The sequence below is a fragment of the Hetaerina americana genome, unplaced genomic scaffold (genome assembly GCF_022747635.1).
Source record: "Hetaerina americana unplaced genomic scaffold, ioHetAmer1.1.p SCAF_9, whole genome shotgun sequence".
Lineage (NCBI taxonomy): Eukaryota > Metazoa > Arthropoda > Insecta > Odonata > Calopterygidae > Hetaerina > Hetaerina americana.
Genome location: NW_027287538.1, coordinates 61,456,591 through 61,479,924, shown reverse-complemented (window position 1 = coordinate 61,479,924; position 23,334 = coordinate 61,456,591). Strand labels below are relative to the sequence as shown.

The 23,334-nt window shown below is 38.3% G+C and overlaps 1 protein-coding gene across 1 annotated transcript; it reads right to left on the bottom strand.

The window, feature by feature from the left end:
• Positions 1–193: 193 nt before the first annotated feature.
• LOC139698596 (xyloside xylosyltransferase 1-like) lies at positions 194–22,367 on the bottom strand. Its single transcript, XM_071597438.1, is given in 8 exon segments — positions 194–434; positions 2,829–2,847; positions 4,748–4,828; positions 15,625–15,825; positions 15,910–16,057; positions 16,167–16,339; positions 18,887–19,186; positions 22,337–22,367. Coding segments are annotated over 8 exon segments (1,194 nt in total).
• Between the last annotated feature and the right edge of the window lie 967 nt (positions 22,368–23,334).

The window sequence follows — 23,334 nt, the reverse complement described above, 5'->3', positions numbered from 1 at the left end:
GTCACGGGACACCTTTTTACAAATGCCTTCATAACATAGTTTGTGGACCCCTCATATTAATTTATCAAGCACATTTGTGAGGCCATGTTGAATTTACACTTTCAAAAGATACATCAGATCTTTGGTAAGGATTAACCACAATACACACAAGCATATCATGTCTTCAAAAATAAATTATAAATGGGTGCTACGTCTAATCCCCGACATCTGGGAAGGGAGAATCGCAGTTTCCATGATATATTTCGACCTTTCCATCACATTTGAAATACTTGTTGAAGACATCACCATAACCACCTCGATCACCCCACCATGTACACAGCTGTCAGTTCCAAACACAAGGTATAATGTGTATTAGTTCTGGATACTCAGCTCCCAGAAGAGTGTAAAAATCCTGGTCTCCTAAGTGACCCTTAAATAAGTACTTTTTTACCAAACTGTCCACTGACGTAACACGTCCAATTACATCATCTTCTTCCGTATTCTTGGATCCACCAGAGCTCTTTGTATTACCTGAATAATTAAGAATTATGTAGGTACGAAATGAATTGGTATCTCAGCGCTATGCGACGTTAGTTCAAATAACCATGGGATACTGGACTACTCAATTGAGATGAGAGAAAGCACACACGCTATCAAAATTACATACAAAGTATACAAACCATCTTCGATGAAAGGCTCTCCAATTTTTGTATCTGGATTAGAAGTTTTATAAGAATAGAAAGCACACATCATATAAATAGGAGCAATTCTGGTGCGATCCCAAGGATGGCCTTTAAGTTGAATTTATAAAATTCTATCCTTAGTTCTGCAATGTCGCCAACATAGTTCATGTCCACATCCGCTATTAAAAACTTGTGCTGGTCGTAGTGAAGCACAAGCATTAGGCGAGATATTGTTACGAAAATATGAAGAAAGACAAAAAAAACAAGATTAATTTGTGACACGAACCAGGTCTTAAAATGTGGTGCAATCCTGTATGTTCCTCACTCAGTACTAAAGTAAGGAGACAGGATGGAAACTATTCGCTTGAGCTTTACTACAATAGCAGAGACATCAACACCTAATTTAAATTGACAAAGAACACGACATTTTCATTTGCACTTTAACCCCAATTTCATCGGCCTAGCCACTCTTAGAAAATGATTCATAAATTTCCAGAATGCTAACCTCGTGAAACTGTTTGGCACCCTGTGAATCATCAATAATTTCTTCTGCTATAGGTCTGCTTATTTCATCTGTGATGACAACCAAAGCAATTGGCTTTGCACAATTGCACAACAAATTAACAATTTCTTTCTCTTTCATTTCTCGAGCAATCACTTCCTGATTCGAACCTGGAAATATCCCGGAATTTCTTGATTTCAATGCATAATTGAGGATATATTCACTCTCGTAGTTTCCCGGATAAAACTTGCATAATAATACGAACACAACAACAAGAGACCTTAGCTTTAAAGATTTCTTACGCCTTGCACCCAGAATAGCCATTTAAGTTCAAATACTGCTGAGAGCTATACATGTGCCTCCTTCGTAGCAATCTCGTGTTTATAAAATGCCTGTGTATTGTACACGGCAATCGAGGGGCATTAAAGGTATAAGTTTTAAGCCTTTTAAGGTTGACTCAAAGTGATTCTAAGTGACTTGCGTGTGCAGTGCTCCGTTAGGCAGATTCGCTGCATATCTCTTTCCACTGGCAACCGGAATTGTCTAAGAAGTAGTAGTTTTTACGGGAGGCGACTGACAGCTAAGGTCATTTGCACCATTATAGATCGATAGGAAATGATGGCAACATTGGACTAACCACTTACCCATTTCATTACTTAAGAGTTCAATTTCCTGTAGGGATGCAGAATCTCCTCAGATCCATGGTCTATGGCAATATTGATGCCCACATGAGCCACAACCAGCAGTCCAGAGAACTTCATGCCCACAACTGTCACTCTAACCACCTTTGTTACCTAAAAAATTCCACTACTTGGAATGCACCAGGCCACAAGGTACTATCTCACACCCTCAGGGTCTGCCCTCTCCCGTAATAGGACTATCACGTGCCTAATATTGCTATTTCCTTTCACTGGGATCCCCTCTTGGTCCAAAGTCCACTGATGGTTCCTTCTGGGTGGTGCTCTCACAGGAGCGGAGGTAAAAGCTGCAGATACCATAGGTTTATCTTCTGCTTGGATCCAATAGCTGTTAGATCTATTCTTAAGTTACATATTTTCCATGGCAATCATTATTTTAATATTTAGTTTTTAGGTAAAATTACCCATGGACAGTGAAACATTACGCAATTTATTCAAACTGAAATGTAATGCAGACAGTTTTTGAGGAATAAAATGGCAGGAGTTGAAGGGATGGTTTTGCCTTTCTTTTCTTTCATAATTTTTATTCTCTTAACAGTGCCTCCTTGCAGATTTTTATTCGGGGAAATTTTCAAACCATTTATAAAATATTATTGAACTTAGCACAAAAAAATCACATATAACACACCAGAACACAAATTTAATGAAAGGTAATCAATCACTAGTGAGACTAAGATGATTGTGAAAGGAGTGCTAAACACCAAATGAAGCAACAGGAATGCCTTGAGAACTGTTAAGATTACCTATAATGTCATCACCAATTTAATTGAATAACCAGCCAATTCACCAGTTAATTGAAACATCTTCATGACACTGGTTTTACTTAAGTTTGAGTTTACTTAATATGGGATATACCGCACTTTTTGAAATGCCTACTGTCTGCTAGCTCACACTTTCAGTGGATGATCATCCAATATTACTTTGTGGATTTTCTTCACCATTTCTGGAGTTGTCACCTGATTTGGCCGACCAATGCGATGCTCGCCTTGACAGTTGTATTGCCCCATTTAAACTCTGCTACCCAGTATTTTACTGAGGCTCACCCAGAATAGGATCCAGTTAAGCTTTTATATTGCTTGGGCTGAGGCCTTTCAAATAAAAGTGTTGTGTCACATAACAAGTTTAACAAACATAACCAATTTTCTCCATTTTCACAAATTCACTGAAAATGTTCACTTTTGGTGGCTGCCAAACAAATACCAAACAACGTGGCATCTTCAAACTTAAAACATATGCTTAGTGGATGGCATACTATCTAATAAAGTGATATTTTTCAAACAACTATAGCCATCTCTAGGTCAGGCCGGGTATTTCTGGGACCTCTAACATATATTTCTCATTACACATCACACCACAATTGCCAAGGTTACTATACAAGGACCTGCGATGACCTACTACAGTCATTTTTCTGAACACACAATACTGTTCATGGGCCCAAAGCAATGGGCTTAAGATTATTCAATAAACTTTCCCATTAAATCAAATATGAAACAAAAGTAACTGTTTTCAAGAAAAAGCTGCCCAGCCTTTCCAAAAATAATAAGTTCTATTCTGTAAATGAATCTCTGGAATTATATTTACATATCAATTCTGTGTAAAAAATAAATATTAGACATTTCACCATGATGCTCTAGAAATTATTACTTAACAAATCAAATATCAGCAAATAGAAGCTATCATCACTACTTATTTCAAAATGGATGCATGAACCTCAGATGCATTGGTCCATTCCCTGGACAACCCTTTCATGGTTTATTGTAGATAGAAACGTCATGATTCATGCATCACTTTGTCAATCCTGCCCAGCTGACAAATGCTAATTGAATTTTGGAATTACTGGGAGCAAATATCTGACAGGATAAATGGATGCCAAGCATATTATTTGGCAATGGGATGTTGAACATTGTGTTAGCGGGGAGAATGTTAGGCAAAGCAGGAAGGGGCAGGAATAGTACAGGGAAGCTGAGTGGAATGAAATGTGAAAGAGAATGCATGGAGAAGAAGAGTGCCTTTTGGTGGAGTAAATATTGGGTTGTGTTTTGTTAGGCATGGCAAGAGTATAATTTGGTTTTTGTGACCATCTAAAACCTATATTAACTAGTAGATTACCTTTAGCAATAATATTAATTTCTTTAGACTTTACTTCATGGCCCCAACATTTACAGGATAATTTGAGATCCATAACAGGTAGTTGACTCAGATTTCAAAGTCGAAAGCAATTCAGTCATAATACTGACCATTTAATATTTTCAATTTTGAGAGTTTTAACCCTTTTAGCAGTAAGCATTCATTCCAATATTTAATTGAAACTCTTCCACACTTCTTTCTGACTAATTATTTCTTTATTTTGTGTTCAGTTTTACATCTTTGATCATTTATGCTCATATCACTAAGTCTTTTTATAAAAGCTAACATAGTCAGACTTCTGGATTGTTCGTACGCATTAATTGTGAATATTTATGGGCAATTATGAAGTACATGAAACACTTGTTGAGGGTCTGTCACAATATGCATACGTCAAAGTATTTTCACAATATTTTATTTGAAAGCTCAAGAGTTAACTATATTATTTGGAAAGGGGGTATGACAGTTTCCATGATATACTTGCACTTTTCCATCACATCTGAAATACCTGTCAAAGATATCAGCATACTCTTTTATTTCAGACCACCTAGTGCACAATTGTCGGTTCCAGACACAAGGTATGATGTGTATGAGCTCTGGATACTCAGCTCCTAAAAGGGTGTAAAAATCTTGGTCACCAAAGCTACTCACAAATGAATATTTTTTCACCAAATCATCTACTGATGTAACACGTCCGTTAACTTCTTCTTTCAATTTTTTTATTTCTTCAGAGTCCTTAGGATTACTTATAATGCCATCACCAATGAATTTTGCAAATATTCTTGACCGTCGTATCTTTTCCAAATTCAAAAGTAAAATCCCACTGTTGACACCAGGGAACCCTGCAATCATCAGGATGTGAACATGAATGGTTTGATATATTGAAATTGGTCAATGGACAAAAAAGAATATATAAATGGAATGATGAAATAAAATAACAAATCAGCCATGTGAATAAAAATTGTTTCATTTTTCTGATCAATGAGTCCATTTGGACAGATCTACACTTGTACATAACAAATTTGAGGAGATGTTTTTTAATAAAATTAACCATCCAAAGTTTTAATGACCTTTATTTGAAGAAGTCAAGTTTTCAATTTAAAGTTGCCAAAGTACATTGATTAAACTAAATAGTAAAAAACCTAACTCAGTCCAAGTGATGTATGTCCTGAAGTAACAATGTCTGATTTCCAGAAGATGCCATTTTTGGGCGACATTGATATTATTAAATTAATAAGAAGTTGTGGAAAATCTCCACGTTTTCCAAATCAGTGGAAGAGGACGAGATTTCCGGAAGACATCAAAGTGGATTAATGGCTACCACATCGAGAACTTTCTAATGAAATCAAATATGAAACAAATTTTACTATTTTCAAGAAAACGCTATTCAACCTATTCAGTTTTAATATATTCTATTCTGTAAATGAATTTCTGGAATTGTAACTACACATCAATCCTGACAAAACCAAAAGTAATGCAATTGAATTCCCCGCGCCGCTCCCATTGATCGGAGTGGGATTATTTAAAGTAGGTGTGGGGGCCTCTAGGCTTTGTGCGAAACCGGTCTCAGTGCTCTCCATGCGGTGAAAGTGGCAGGATGTCAGTTATCCCTGTACCCAGTTAACGCTGCCTACTACGTGGAAGAGCTGGAAATGCTCCGAAAAAGAATCATCTGGACAAGAAAAGAATCTCTGCTAACTTGAAACTCCATCCCGACAACGCGCCTTACCACAACGCGCGACGAGTCGGCGAGTTCCTGGCCAAAAACCAGGGGCCAACGCTGCCCCACCCCTCCTTTTATCCTGACGTCACCCCAGGAGACTTCTTTTTGTTCTCTTGGATTAAGGCTGCCCAGATAGGAACGCGTTTCTCCTCCATAGACGAGATTCAATCAGCCGTGGCGAATAACTTGCGAGAGTTCCCTGAAGACGCCTTCCAGGGCGCGTACCGGTGATGGCACAGTCGCTGGAAAAAGTGTGTAGAGGCCCAAGAACAATACTTTGAAGAATTTTAAGTGTTGGCGCAAATCTGCTTAACAAATTACTTGAACAATTAATTGCATTTCTTACGGAACGTCCCCTTTATTGTATTTTTTTCATATGTGAAGTTTATATCTGACGTGTTCTATATTTGTGTATGCGTAAATATTCGTCAAATCTCTGAACAAATAATTGCATTTATATTATTAATATATATAGGTTGATGTGACGGCTCAATTTGATTAATTTTGTTGTGATTTGATGAATAAATATAGAGAAGAATAAACTAGGATATTGTAAAAATCACTAACCCAGGCATAATGGATTATGACGCTCAGAAATCAATCAATGAAAAAAACAGGGGAAGAGATTTAAAAGAGAAAAGCTAACATGTTGGCAACGGGATGTGGGAAACGAGTATATGGGTAAAATTTCGATTGGACTGAGATGGCTGCAAGACTTAATAAGGCCAATTAAAATCCATATGACTGATCCCTTTTCCATTAATTAAACATAAGTTCAGTTAACAAAGTAACTTTAAACTTGATAATTTTAAAGCTGTTTGGACATGTTTGGTGGAGGTGTCTCTTAAAAATTAAAATCGCAAGATCGGGGGAAGTAAGAAGGATGTGGAATCGGTTGACATTTAAGGTTTTGCAGAGCCGATCTAGTTGCGTGCGAGGTGTGTGGACGAGCGTTGTAATGTTGCAATATTATTGGCGCCAGACTGCCATTAACACGGCAAACTAGAAAAATATAGTTTGCGATACGCTTTTAAGTGATTCGCCGGGCATTTTGGATTTAATCTTTGACGAGTTTGCGATGTTTATCGTCCGTGGCAGTGATCGGACGTCCGCTGCGTGTTTCATCAATGATAATGGCTTTTCCAGGTTCGCAACCACGAAATTCAAATATTCATCGATTAACAGTAGGTCTATTGACAGTATCGTCTCCGTGAACAGACTTCAAACGACGATAAATCTCAGTAGGAGTCAGCAGAATTCAGCAGGAAGTAGGTAAAAATTCGATAACAGCACGCTGCTTAACTCGCGTTGACATACTACTAGAACACGTCTTCATACTTCCACTTCTCAAAATACACTGAATGAATGCAACTACCTCAAACCTGCGCATGCGTGATTAGGGGGAATGGTACTTCCACATGCCACCAAGATTGCTTCTGTAGGTCTAGATATTTTTTGAAAGCTTAAACATGAACACAGCTTATTATGACAAACGTAATTTAAAGGACCTGCTATCAATAATGAAAGATCCCATTGAGACAATTCTTCAAGAGTGAAGTGACAACCTCGAATGCAATCAGCGTGAGGCATCATAAAAATAGGACAGAAGTCTTCAGTGAAAGCAGAGTACGACCATCAAGATTTTAACAGAAGAGCAGGAATGTCAAAATCATCATAATTTGTCTATTTACAGCTCCTTGATCCTGATACTTTCTTTTTATGTGGTAATTTTTTTCCACCATCAGCGGACAGAATGCTGAGAATATATATACTCAAAAAATTTCATAATCTTGACTTAAACATCGTTTTCATGTTATGGTCACATTTGAATGCATGTTGTTAACATAGTAAGTTCCAATGCATAAACATTTGGTATTCATTGTTAGCCTCATCTCTTCAGGAGAGGCCTAATTATTTTAAATCTTGCCATAGGCCTTTTATCACATAGATAATTTGGCATTGCATTGAATATAATCGCTTGTATCTGCAGTAAATCGATTACCACCAAAATGTAAAAAACATTTTGAATAATATCGCTATACTATTTTTTTCAATATTATAGTAATCCACCTTCAATTTTTTCACTGTAATTAAAAGTAATTTTCCATTCCTAAGACATACTGATTAAATCCTCCTTAAGGGGTAGCAATTCCAAGCATAATTATAAATGCATGCTTGCTGATAATACCATATTCTTTAAATCTTCATCTTATTATGGCCGTTTCTTCTTCCTGACTAATGATTTTTAGAAAGCTTGTTTGCATACTACGAAAGTCACTAGAGACTTTCATAAGGATACCCTGATTGGTAATCATATTGCCAGACCTGGCCAATAAAGTCCAATCTCTCCCCATCTTTCTCTCTATCTACAGCTTGGAAATGTAATGGTTTAATTTCCTTATGTTGCCTCCTGGCCCCCTTCAGGGTTTGTCCAACCGCCAACATGTATTGACCATCGCGAAAGGAAACGAGGATCGGTAATACATATACTATTTAATGTCCCATAATCTCATCATTCCACGACCGTTTTGAGTGATTATGCATAAAAATACTGTAGTCAATTTTATTGACGTGGAGCATGTACTTCCATCGTGTCGCTATCCTCGTTGACGAGCCTTTCTGGATTTCATTGTAGGCATTCTGCAGCGCAGAAGTTACGGATATACCGAAATGCAACGAGAGTATATTAAGTAATGATGACAATCTAATGAATGCGTTAAAAGGTAATCTCGTAGAATGTCGAGAAAAAACGAAAAAAATATGCGGAAAGCCATATGTACATAAATAAGCGAGATCTCACTGGGACCAAATCTGTTGAGGGTGGGGGGATAGGTTTTAATTCGAACTTCAATTCCAAAATTTCCGCCATTAATACTGCGCAGATGTGCTCCTGTGAATTGTCTTAATGGATAAGAATTTTTATCTTTGCCAAATTAGGACGTTTTTTTCTTGATTTATTCGCTCAATCGGCACAGTAACGATGCATATTACTCCCCAATAATCGTGTGTGTGCTCTTTGCAAAAAATTAATGGAGACGATTCCGCATGCATTGCAAAAAACCATGACTATCACATTGTTGGCCAATTTCACCGTCTTAATCTTCTTCGGAGTCCGGTCGCCTTTAGAAACCCACCATTTCCACTGCTCCTTTGTCTCTGGAGCTCAGTGCTAAACCAGCCTCCGTATCATCCACACGATTACGTTTATTCTCCAGTTTGAGCAATCGCGGCACCCATCTTACCGAGTTTTCTTTTGCGCCAAATTTTGCATGTAAAATTGAAAAAATTTTACTTTTGATAGGCCTGTGGTCTCCACTGTTTCGTCTACTTTGGCTCTTCGATCACCTAAAAGCATATGGTGAATTTTGTCGATAATTTCGGAGGAAATAAGGGGTTCCGACTTTTATCGTTTGTGGATGTGAGCCCCCATTTAAATTAATTTACCCAATTGTAAACAGTCGCAAAAATCATAGCAGAAGTACAATGAACTTCATCCAACTCGGAATTGATCATTTTCGGTGATCAGCCTCTTAAACAGAAGTGGTAAATCACCGCACGAAACTTATTCTTTCATCTTTCTAAATAAACAAAAGTAAGTTGCTTAAATCGACTATGAAAGTAACACGGATGGATAAAGTTGAAACTTTCACAGAAGTCAATTGGGAGATGATGTTTGCTGAAGGCAAACTTTTTCCGCTACTGCGGCCACCATATCTTGGCTTTTCCAAAACGTTTTGAGCAACTCAAGTAGAAATCAGCAATTGTTAGAATAATTTGCGTGGAAAAGGAATTATGCAATAAAGCAATCACTATTGACATTTTTTACGACAAGAGGCGTTCAAGAGAAAATAATGGAAATTTTTATCATGCCTAATCCAAAGTCCGACTTCGGAGTATGGATATTATGAGAAGTATCAACCCCAGCCGTACTCTTCCAAATGGGCAAAGGATATCGTAAGGGAAATTATGGAAGGAAAAAATAATAATAAATAAATCAAATTAAATAATAATGAAATGATATAGGGGGGGAGTTGGAACAGAAAAAAAGATTAAACCCAAGTATGTTAGCAAAAAACGCTTGCTAAGGTGTACTAAATGGCATTGATCCTTGCCCTTAACAAGCGATCATCCAGACAGGTTCTGCGAGAGAATTAATTATCTCTGCACCAGTGGCCCACCAATCACAGGTAATAAAATAAATGCAAATAAATCAGGCACAATCAGCTTGGATGTACTTAATTGTATTGATCCTTGCTTGTCTCAAGCACTCAAACTTCAACAAATACGCTCTGGCTAAGGTATACTAGAAAGCATTGACCTCCGTCCTTATTTATTTATTTATTCAGTATTAGTCCGAAAACAGCACATTTTGGCCTTTACAATCGAACTATTAACAACGATAACAATGGTCACATTTACAAACACCCAAGCCCTAGATGGAGGGAAACTCACCCAGGCGGGAATCGAACCCGCGACCCTTGGAATGGCAGACGAGGACGTTACCCCGCCGCCGACCCCGGTGGCGGGGTGCCGCAATCAATTATTGCGGATTGATTATCAATTATTATAATCAATTATCAATCACTCACCCGAGCAAGGCTTGCGAGAGATTTCTCCTTGCGCCAGCGGCCCACCAATCGCAGGTAATAAGATGAATGCAAATAAATCAGGCACTCTCTAGCTTGGATTTACTAAGTAGTCTTGATCCTTGCTAGTCGCAGGCACTCACATAACTACAGTAGGGTTTGCGAGAGGTTTCCCTCTGCGACAGTGGCCCGCCAATAACTCACTTGCTTGGGCATGCGTAAACGCCATAACCATTGGGAAACTCACTCACTCAGACCGTGGAATCTCTTCCGAAGTTAGTCCTGTGACTCGCACTTCGCAAAAGGAAAGGGATGTGCCCAGAAGCTGACACAGTGTTTAGACTGCCAAGCAGTCATCTTCAGTGAAGGAATGATGCCGTCTCGTGTTATGGTGCCTTATACATACGAAGTCCAAGAAGTACCCGGTCTGAGGTAGAGATGGCGGTAGTTGTTTGGATTATATCACTGTACTGCATAGTAGGCAATCTATAAAGCATATGTTTCAAGTTTGATACGATCAGTAAAATATTGGGTAGCAGAGTTTAAACGAGGCCGTACGAGCTGTCAAGACGAGCATCGCATTGGTTTTGAATTATGCAATCTGTAAAGCATATGTTTCAAGTTTGAAGACGCTACGTTGTTTAGTATTTGTTTGGCAGCCATCGACACTAAACTTGTAAGAAGTGATGTCGACAGTAATGCCATTGACTGCCGACATCACTTTTTCACTGTTGGAAAATCTTTGACCACCGAGCCATTTTTTCAAGTTTACGAAAAGGAAATAATCCAAGGGGGGCAAATCTGGCGAAAATGGTGCATGAGGTAGAAATTCAAACTTTTATTCATGAATTTTGGCCATTGCAATAATGCATTTGTGATTTGGTGCATTGTCTTGATGAAACAAAAGTTTCTTCTTTGCCGAATGCGGCCGCTTTTGCTTGATTTCTTCGTCAAACGTTGCAACAAGTTCGCATAATACTAGCCGTTGACATTTTATCCTTTTTCAAGATAGGCAATGAAAATTATCCCGCGCGCATCTAAAAAAAACCGACGCTATGACCTCGCCTGCAGATGAAACGGTCTTCACCTTCTTTGGAGCCGGTTCTCCCCTTTGAAACCATTGTTTCGATTGTTCTTTTGTATTGGGTGTGAAGTAATGGACCCATGTTTCCTCTATGGTTATGAAACGGTGCAAAAAGTTCGCTTTGTTGCTTTGAGACTTCGCTAAATAATCTATTAAAACATATTCAAGACACTGGCTTTGCTCGTTTGTGCGCAAACGCGGCACCCATCTTGCACACAGCTTTCTACTGCCCAAATATTCAGTAAAATACTACCTTGATCAAAAATTTCCCGGAATTTATTCAGAAAATTAAAAATACAAGTTTATTCATCTAAATCTATATTGTCCCCTTCAAAGTAATCCCCATCGACTGCAACACACTTATGCCAGCGCTTGATCCAATCCTCGAAACATTTTTTATATTCGGTTTTCGGTATATCCATCAGTGCTTCCTGCGATTTTTCCATTACTTCCTCTCGGCTGCTAAAACGCGTTCCCCGTAATGGTTTTTTAACTCGATTGAACAGAAAGAAGTCACAGGGAGCCAAATCAGGTGAATTCGGTGGCTGTTGGATGGTATTTGTTGCATTTTTCGTCAAAAAATTACGAATAATGATAGCACTGTGCGACGGTGCGTTATCATGGTGCAAAATCCACGAGTTTTCTGCCCACATTTCTGGTCTCTTTCGGCGAATTGCTTCACGCAAACGTCTCATAACGCCCAAATAATACTCTTTGTTTACTGTCTGGCCTTGTGGCAAAAATTCATGATGCACTACACCGTTGTAATCCATGAAAACCGTCAGCATTGCCTTCTTTTTTGACTGAAAACGACGTGGTTTTTTTGGTCTCGGCTCATTTGGTGAACGCCATTCACTTGCCTGATGTCTGGATTGCGTGTCGTACTCATAAACCCACGTCTCGTCTCCAGTAATGATCCTTTTGATGAATGTGGGATCGGATTCAGCCTCGCAAATCATGTCTTTTGCGACGTCAACACGGTCTCTTTTTTGCATGAAATTGAGGTCTTTAGGCACCAACTTTGCTGCTACACGAGAGGAAACCCAAATCATTAACCACAATGTCTTGGGGGGATCCATAGGCAATGTTCAAGTCCTCCGCTATTTCTCTGATGGTTAATTTGCGGTTATTGACCAACATTTCTTTTACTTTATCAATTTTTTCACCGACTTTCGATGTCGATGATCTGCCACTGCGTTCATCATCTTCGATTGACTCACGACCAATTCTGAACCGCTCGTGCCACTGGTAAACGACCGTTTTTTTAGAGAATCGTTAAGATTTAAAGGGAATATCAACAACAGATGTACCAATTTAACAAAAAAAACAGAACTCAAATCGGAACGATGGGAGCGCCACACGGTGGTTATTCCGGGAACTTTTTGATCAAGGTAGTATGCGATGTTCTGCACTTTTTGAAGTTCCTACTATGTCTGTTAGCTCACGCACTTTTAGTCGACGATCATTCAGAATCACTTTGTGGATTTCCTTCACTGTTTCTGGAGTCGTCATCTCATTTGGTCGACCAATGTTATGCTCGTTTTGACAGTTCGCACGGCCCCATTTAAACTCTGCTGCCAATTATTTTACTGTTTTAAACAAAGGAGCTGACTCACCCAGAGTAGAATCCAGTTCAGCTTTTATATTGAATGGGCTGAGGCCTTCCAAATAGAAGTATTGTATCGCAAAAGAATAACCAATTTTCTCCATTTTCACAAGTTCATTGAAAACGTTCACTATTAATGGCTGCCAAACAAATATTAAACAACATGGCGCCTTCAAATGTGAAACATATGCTTAATAGATAGCGTACTATCTCATTAAGTTATATTTTTCAAACAACTACCGCCATCTCTAGGTCAGGCCGGGTAGTTCGGTGACAGTCCTCGTATTTAGTATATGTAAGATAGAGAGTGCCTGATTTATTTACATGTATTTTATTACCTGTGATTGGGGGGCCGCTGCCGTAGAGATAATTCTCTCGCGGAACCTGTCTGGATGAGTGCTTGATAAGGGCGATGGGCAAGCGTACACTTCAGCGAGCGTTTTTGGTATCATATTTTAGTTTTATCATTTTTCTGTTCTAATCCCCCCTATATCATATCATTTTTTATTAGTTAATTTGATTTAATTATTTTATTTTTTATCTGTAATTTCTCTCATGTTGATTCTTCCCATAATACTCATACGGCCGTAGTTCGCTTTATTCATTCAGAGTATGAAGATATGCAATTCAAGGAAAGGATTCAGTTCCTTTAATCGGATAAGATCATAAGTTTAATTCGGTTGGCCCCAAACATCGCTTTATGACGATTGAGTCAGATCGAATGGGTTCAATCCCATTTATATCAGTTGCATACACAGATTGTAAGTATGCGATGAATCGGTTGACTATTATAAGGCATGAGCTCGATTCCCGCCAAATCAGTTAGATTTGATTTAACGTATTCATTGGCTTGTGTACATTTGCGGATGCGATTGATCAATCAGGAGCATCATTCAGCTTGAGTCACTGGACTGGACTCTTGGCGGCTGGTCAGCTGGAGGAAAGTGATGCATCCGAGTGATCCCGATCTCCACCGAAGAGGGAATCGGCTAAGCGCACGAAATACTCGAGGGGCGAGTATTCATTAACTCTAAAGGCAACGTTCTTCTCCAAAAGGCGACTATGCTGGGTACACAAGCGGAGGCCTAGCTTAGAAAATTCTCTAAATATATGTAAATGACGTGTAGTTTTAAGGTCTCATTTGAATTATTCTCTCTGAATCTCTGGAGAGTTTAATTTGTAGATAGATCGTTTTAACTCATATGGCAAGGGTTATCGGTCTGGAAAGTGTGTCTCAGCCGAGCACCTAAGTGCTGTTTATCCAGAACATAATTTCATTGCGAATTGACTCAACATTTTACTAATACTATCAGTAGTGAGTATTACTAATGTTCTCCATTCTAAAAGAGCAATATTACTTTGGCAATTCAAACAGTGCTATGTATTAATAGCATAATTCCTACTTTGACAGTTTTTGATATTTTTCATTGGGGATTTCACAGTCAGTCTTTCCCTTGGGATTCGATTGCACAAAAGATATTACATTTTTCAATGTTTAAAATGTTCACTACAAATGTTGGCACGAACTATTATTATCAATATTTTCTGGATGCTTTGCTTTATATGCAACAAAGTCTGATTGTGTTAGTGAAATCTTAGTTATTTCCTGTATTGTACACAGGAGCTACATTGGTTTGTTTCAGTTCCCCGTATCCATCATATTTTCTTTAATTGCTTACAAGGTATTTTGAGCTATTACGTTCTTTGAGGTATTATTGCATGTAATTATCTTCTTCATGTTAAATAAAATGCCATTTTTATTTTAAGACAATAACGGAAGTTTTAACATTCACAAAGACGGTACATCTATTCGTATTAAGCAGTCTTACAACTTTTAGTCCGGCTCTTCATTTTCGGAGAACATTTTGAAACAGCATTTCGTTTCTATCGGATTTTCCTCAACTTCACGAGGATATCACCTTTGGATAACTTTCGCACGAATCTCTTCCCTCTCTTCCGTTGATATGGGTTAATTAGATCGGTTGTCATGCTGAACATTCTCTGAAATAAGAACTCCCTTCTCTGAGCCAGAAATACGTTCGTATGCACAATCTTGTCCCATGCGTTGGTTGTTCAGATATTTAGGGGCATATAAATTTTGCTGAGATTATTACTTAGAACTTGACGAAATTTTCAAATGAATATTAAAGTGAAGCATGTTTCGACTTGACCGTATCCTTATTAGTTTTAACTACCTATTATAACTATTTTACCCGCAAAAATATTTAACGAATACGACTATTATTTCAGGCCCGAACTTTACGATACTTAAAATTATGCGGTATAAAAAAAACGGAGCATTATTGCGATCCCACGAACAATCCCTCGAAGGTCACCTATTAATAAGTGAATATAATAGTCGTAAACACATACTTAGCCGAATAATGGTGTGCACATTTGATAGGATGAGAGAAAGAGAGAGAGGCAAAACCATTTTTAAGAATAGTAACAAAACTACTTCAAAGTATTAATTTTTTGTACCTGAACCTCTGTCATTATGTAGGTAAGAGTTGAATTATTTCATCAGTTAATTACGACATTTTTAAAAAATGACACTGTGTGAGACTGGATTGCTTTATAGACTATAGCGAATATTATCATGATACATAATATTAGTAAAATAACAAAATTATACAAACCATTTTCACTGATGGGCTCTCCGATTACTGTGCCTGGGTGAGAATTTCTATATCCACTGAAGAATATCCTATAGGTAGGAGAGAGTTCTGGTGCGATGCCAATTATGGAATTATTGCTGAATTTATTGAATTCTCTCCACAGTTCTGCAATGTCTCCAACAAACATCATATCAGCATCTGCTACTATAACTTTGTGTTGGTCTAAATGAAAGACAAGTATTAGACGAAAGACTTTTATGAAAAGAGCGAGAAAAACAAAAAGAAATTATGTATGGAAACACAAACCAGGTTCCAAAATATGATGTAATCCCAGAGACAAAAAAAACATAGCATCACTGAAATATGTTCCAGGCTCGGAACTAAAGTGTGGAGACATGATGGAGACTATCCGCTTGAGCTGTTCTGCTATGGCAGAAACATTTAAGTAGCTGACCTAATTTGGATCGATGAAGAAAAAAAACATGTTCAATTTCCCACTTAACATCAACCTCATCGGCTTTGCCACTGTTATAACATGATACGTACAAATTAAGACTACTTACCTCGTGAAACCTTTTGGAAGTCTTGGAACCACTTAAAACTCCTTCTATAATGGGTCTACTATATTCATCAGTGATGACAGTCAAAATGATTGGCAATGAAGCTTTTTCGAGCACTGACTTGGCAAAGATGGGAAACTTATATTTTAAATTGATGTTTCTGTCCAATTTGGTCACTATACATAATAAATAAATATTTTCCTTCATTTTCATGACTTTATCAATCACTTTTAAGTGCGAACCGGAAAATGACCTGTAAATCGTCGAGTTCGATTTAGAATTGTCGATAGATCCACTCTCCATCCATCTTCCATCTTCCAGATAAAACACATATAATAATACTAGAATAACAACAAAAAACCCTATTTTCAATAGTCTCCGAATATTCTTTCGTTGAATCTTCATTTCGAATTGAAACTACCTAGTGATATCTGTCCTCCATTTCTTGCAAACTTGTGGACTCCCGTATAGAGTAAGCGGCGGCAATTGCGTGTTAACTGGCTAGAGGGTTTGGTAGCTCTACATTTTGGCGCAGAGCGCCCCGGACGGCAGGTTTGACGTTATATGGTCGTCTTTCCTGTTTGGAACGGTAATTCTCATGGCCGCCGTTTGAAAGATTCGATTGCAACGGGAGTGAACCTATCTGTTAAGTTGTTGCATTATCCACCAAAATTATCTCAGTCACTCGGAACAATTTATTATTTATTTTTGTAAATGTTAGCCATAGTTTCCTGACAAGTGGACGAATTAAATCACTGATTTGCTTGTCATATTTGAATACGAGCTACGTTTTAATTCGCAAATCAAACCTCTGCACGAAGGCCTCTAGACTCTTAGGGTTTTAAAACGAAAATATGCTTCCAATTCCTCCATTGATACCTAAGCAATTATATTTTGCTGTTGTACAGTCTTTTCTTGAAAACGGCTTCGTGACCTGGGATCCATAACATTTAACTTACAATGTGACTTTTGAAAAAATACTTACTTTTGTCCAATGGTTGGTTTGAAAAATAATGGCCCTGGTTTTAATGCAAGTGATCAATTCAAGTTATGAGAACACTTAAATATAAAACGGTAGGATGCTGATATAAGTTTTCCCAGAATATTCTGAAAGGACCAATTGGCTATTCATTACTTATGTGTTGGTGACACAAACGTCTCTTCATGGATGGCTAGAAATAGTCCAATACTTCGACATCGATTTGAAAGGGAAGTAGTAGTTTTGAGGGGAGGCGACCGACAGCTAAGGTCATTTGCGCCATAGGGGATGGATAGGAAAGGATGAAGGGTGGAGAGAAACCCGGCGTCGGCATTAGCCTGCTCTTTACGAAAGGCGCCAAGGGGTCCGCAGTTTAACTTCCCATCCGACGGACGGCGTACTCACTCAAAGTGCCCTCCACAAAGCACCTCAAGTAGGGATCGAGATACCTCTGAAAAATATTCAACACCGCCGGGATTTGAACCCGCGCCCTCATGGTGGGAAGCCAGTACGTTAGCCCCCGCACCATCTCGATCCCCCGATTTGAAAGGATATAAGGAACTAGTATGTAGCCATTGACTCGGCGGTTATGATCGGCTTGTGATATTTTATGATATAATAATGACTCACATTTTTAATGATTCATTGAAATGTTTTAAGAATAACCTATATACTATTTGTTGAAGGAATTATTTCATTTTTTTAGTGTTGCAGTATTTGCATTTCATTACATTTCTTTTATAATTATAGGCAATCTGCCGGTTAAGTTGGGTTATGGATGGACCCAGCAACTAAATGTTTGTATTGTCTCTCCTATGGAAACACAAAGCAACATCCTACTCAACAGCTAAGTCCCTCTTCATCTCTGTATACTTCCTCCCTTCATTCTGTCAACATCCCTTTACTATGGCTGTCCCTTTCTGGTTTGCCTAGTATACTCCCATCCATCCCAGTCTTCAGCATCCTGTTACCAATCAATATGGCTTGCATCTGTCAAGAACACGCAATTATTTCCTCTGACTGATCATTTTTCCCATCGACTTCTTTCTCCTTATGATTACTCGGTGGCATGTGAAGGGGAATAACGACCAAGCTCGATGGTTCTGCTTTTATCTCTAATACTAATATTCTATCCGTTTCTTCTTCTGTTTTTTATTACACTTCTTCCTGCCACTTTATTCAATATTATTGTGGAGTAAATATTGGGTTGTGTTTTGTTAGGCATAAATAGATTGTTATTGGGTTGTTGTGACCATCCAAAACCGATATTAACCAGTAGATTAGCTTTAGTAATAATATTAATTCCTTTAGACTTTACTTCATGGCCCCAACATTTGCAGGATAATTTGAGATCCATAACAGGTAGTTGACTCAGATTTCAAAGTTGAAATCAAATCAGTCATAATACTGACCATTTAATATATTTAATTTTGAGAGTTTGATCCCTTTTAGCAGTAAGCACTTATTCCAATATTAAATTGAAACCCTTTCACTTAGCTTTCTGAATAACTATTTGTTTATTTTGTGTTCATTTTTACATCTTTGATCATTTATGCTCATATCACTAAGTCTTTTTATAAATACTACCATAGTCAGATTTCTTAAGTGTTCTCATGCATTAATTGTGAATATTTTTGGCAATTATGAAGTACATCAAACACTTATTCAGGGTCTGTCACAATATACATAGGTCAAAGTGTTTTCACTATATTTTATTTGAAAGCTCAAGAGTGAACTATGTTACTTGGAATGGGAGTATGACAGTTTCCATGATATACTTTCACTTTTCCATCACATCTGAAATACTTATCAAAGATGTCAGGCTGCTCTTTTGCCTCAGGCCACCCAGTGCACAATTGTCGGTTCCAGACACAAGGTATGATGTGTATTAGCTCGGGATATTCTGCTCCTAAAAGCATGTGAAAATCTTGGTCACCATAGCCACTCGTAAAAAAATATTTTTTCACCAAATCATCCACTGATGTTACACGTCCATTAACTTCTTCTTGCAACTTTTTTATTTCTTCAGAGCCCTGAGGATTACCTATAATGTAATCACCAATGAATTTTGCAAATATTCTTGACCGTCGTATCCTTTCCAAATTCAAAAGTAAAATCCCACTGTTGACACCAGGGAACCCTGCAATCATCAGGATGTGAACATGAATGGTATGATGAGATAGGATGGGAATTAAGGGAGATCAAGATAAATAAGGCCATTGAAAGGGATAATATTCCTGTGGTACTAAAAAATGTTAGGAAAATTTCAGAAGAAGAGGTTATGTGGGCTGATTCGTAGTATCTACGTTGAAGGAATCTGGCCGGAAAACTTTTTGATATCCGTTTTAGTTCCTATTCCGAAAAAGGTAAAGGGTATATCATGTGAGGACTACAGGACAATAAGTTTGATATCCCACGCAGCTAAAGTTGTTCTAAGGATCATAAACAAAAAGATAGAGAGTAGGGCAAGTGACTACATAGGGGATGATCAGTTTGGGTTTAGGAAGGGGAGAGGTACGCGTGATGCCATTGCAGTAATGAGATTATTAATCCCGAGAAATATAGATTACAACCAGGAGGTACTTGCCTGTTTCGTAGATTTCGAAAAAGCGTATGATAGAGTGAATTGGGAAAAACTTATGAGTATATTGCAGAAAATTGGAATAGAATGGAGGAACAGGAGGCTAATCCGCAAGCATTACATGATTCAGACTGCTCAGGTGCGATTGGGGTCCGGATGGTCATTGTTAGGAAGATGTGTAAGGCAGGGTTGCCCATTATCATCGTTGCTGTTCAACCTGTATGCAGAGGAAATGATTAAAGAGGCATGGGAAGAACTGAAGGTAGACATGAAAGTGGGCGGGGAATTCGTAAAATCAGTTAGGTTCGCTAATGACCAAGCTTTAGTTTGTCAGTCAGCAAAGGGGTTTCATGCATTGCTGAGTGAATTGGGAATTCAGTGCGACGGGTATGGGATGAGAATCAATGTTAATAAAACAAAGGTTACGCGATTTTCTAGAAGGAAAAAGGCTAAGCTAGACATTAAAATAGGACGGCAAAAACTAGAGCAGGTAGAACAGTTATCGTATCTCGGAAGTGTTTTGGACCAACACGGTCAAAGTAGTAGGGACGTAAGGAGAAGAATTGCGCTAGGCAAAGAGGCTTTCACAAGTAGGAGGGAGTTGATGACAGGGACGATGGGTAAAGATATTAAGAACATACTCATAAGAACATTGATATGGAACATTGCTATGTACGGCAAGGAAAGGTCGTCACTGGATCAGGAGGATAGACCTAATTGGGAGGCTTTTAAAATGTGGGTGTGGAGAAGAATGGAGAAGGTGAAATGGTCAGAGAAGAAAACAAACCAGGTAGTACTTGGTATGGTGGGCGAAGAGAGGGGTTTGTTAGGAGAAATCCGATGGAGGCAGGAAAAGTGCATGAAGGGGGTATCGACCGATCTTCAACATCCCTTTAAAAAATTACATATATATGTGTATATATATCTGTTTAAATATATATATATATATCTGTTTATATATATACATATACATATAAATATATATATATATATCTGTTTATATATATACATATATATATATATATATATATATATATATATATATATATATATATATATATATACACACACACTCACACATGAGGTCCGTCGAAATACTATCGAAAATTTTTAATTTCTGCGGGTTATGCATATTTGATTTTCAATTTTTTTATCGCGTTATGCATGGTACTATAGTCTCTACCTTATGCCGAAAAGTTCGGCGATTTTGAATGTTCCGTTAATTTTTGACAGCTGTGTTTCTGGGACGTGTTTTGGCCCGTCTTCGATTTTTGCAAAAATGGATCAAAGAATCTGTATCAAATGTTGTGTTAAAAACGGTATTAACTGCGCGGTTGCATTACCAATTTTGACTGTGGCATGTGGAGAAGCTACCTTGGACCAAAGCAACGTTTATTGGTGGTACAAAATGTTCTCAGAGTACCGAGAAGATGTGAACGACGAATAGCGTACCGGACGAAATATTGATGAAGTGAAGAAAATATTATTTGTCAATCGTTGAATCACCGTTACAGAAGTTGATGAGGACTATGACACATCGATTTCGGACCATTGCCAATTATTTGTGAATGAATCGGGTAGCTCTGGAATTCGGACTAAAGTTGCTCAATTTCGACCAAAAACAGCAACACATTTACATTGGTAATTACTCTGTCCGCGACGACCTAAATTTGCTCCAGAGGGTCATAACTGGTGACGAATCATGGGTGTCTGGTTATGACGTGGAAACTAAAGCTCAATCATCCCAATGGAATGGAAAACGACCCAAGACCCAAAAAAGCGCGCCAAGTTCGTCGGAATGTGAAAGTTTTGCCTACATTTTTATTCGATTGTAGGGGCGTGGAGCATCATGAGCTCTTGCTACAGGGTAGAAAGGCAAATAAGGAATATTACCCGCAAGTTATGCGCAATCTGTGCGAAGCAATCCGTCACAAACGCCCGGATTTGTGGAAGAACAAAAATTGGTTTTTGCACCATGACAATGCCCCTGCTCACACATCGTTACTTTTTGGCCAAAAACAAGACACTAATGATGCCGCAGTCACCGTCTTCCCCAGATCTAGCCCCCAGTGACTTTTCCTTGTTCCCAAAACTGAAGTGGCCCATGAAAGGACGACGCTACGCTACTATTGAAGAGATAAAGACTGCATCGAAGGAGGATCACAAAAGATGATTTTTAAAGTGCCTCTAGGATTGGAAAAAAGGTTGGCGCAAGTGTATAATATCTAATGAGGATTACTTTGAAGGGAAAAAAATAGATATTCATGAATAAATAAAAATATTTTTGACAAAACAGAAATGTCGAGATACTTTTTGAACAGACCCCGTTTGTGTATGTATGTGTGCGCGCGAGTGTGTGCGCGCGTGCGTGTGCGTGCGTGTGTGTATCTGTGTATTTATATTTATATATAATTATATGTATATATGGACATATTTGGCCTTTTTCAAGTGTCGCGCCACCGTTGTATGGAATTAATTTTGTCATCATTATTACGGATATCACGGTAAACCATTACATTGTCGGCAAATAAATGTATTTTACTTAAGACCAAGGAGTCTATGCCGTAAAATTAAGAGGTCCGATAACCGTTCCCTATGTAAAATCTGGAGTACCTTCCACTGCATTTGAGCTAAATCCTTCCATGACTACGCTGTGTACCCGACCATTCAAAAAGTCTTTAATGTAACCCTGGATATCTTTCTCTATGCCGTATGCTTCGTGGGTAGTTCACCATGAGGCACTTTGTCGAAGGCTTCCTTAATATCTAGAAATATCGCGTCCACCGGAAAATTGCTCCCCCCAGAAGTAAGAATATCGTGAATAAAAAGCGTCATTTGTGTCTCGCAGGATCAACTCTTTCGGAAACCGTGTTCATTTTTCATTAATAACTACTGACTATCGAGGAGTTTCACGATCGAACTAGGAACTACACCTGTATGCTCCTTAACCTTGCAAGAAATGGGTGTTTGGGAAATAGATCCGTAATATCTCGGTTGCTACTAAGTCTCCGTTTTCAAATATTGGTGTTACGTTAGCCGTTTTCCAATCCCTGGGAACCTTGTGATCTCCTACCGACTTCTTACATATAATTTCTAGATACGGTGCGATTTCCGACACTATTCTCTTAAATATACGAGCAACTCCTTCATCGAGCCCGGAGGATTTATTAGGCTTTGTGTTTTTCAGCAAACGTTCGATACGATCACATGATATTTCAATTATAGGCATCGGTTAGTTGGCACAAGTTGGTAAGCTATCGGAGACATTCGGTGAGATATTGCATAGGTCGATTTGAAAGAAGGGATTCAGTAAGATAGCCTTTTCCAAACTGCTTGTTTACGCTTTCGCATTCTTCATTTTTGAGTGAATTCTCTTGTAAAAGAATGTGTTCAGGAAGACAAATGGTCTAACTCACTTAAACGGAAGAAAGAAAGATAAGATTCGGAAGTTAGACTTGATACCCATGCGGGCAGAACATTCCAATGAACGCGAAATCCTCTTTCAAAATGGATTCCATATAAGAATTGGGTTGATTTCATGCACTAATTTTTCCCAATGAGAGGTTGATAAATACGAATATGTGTATTGGCTTCGTAAATGCCAAAATTTT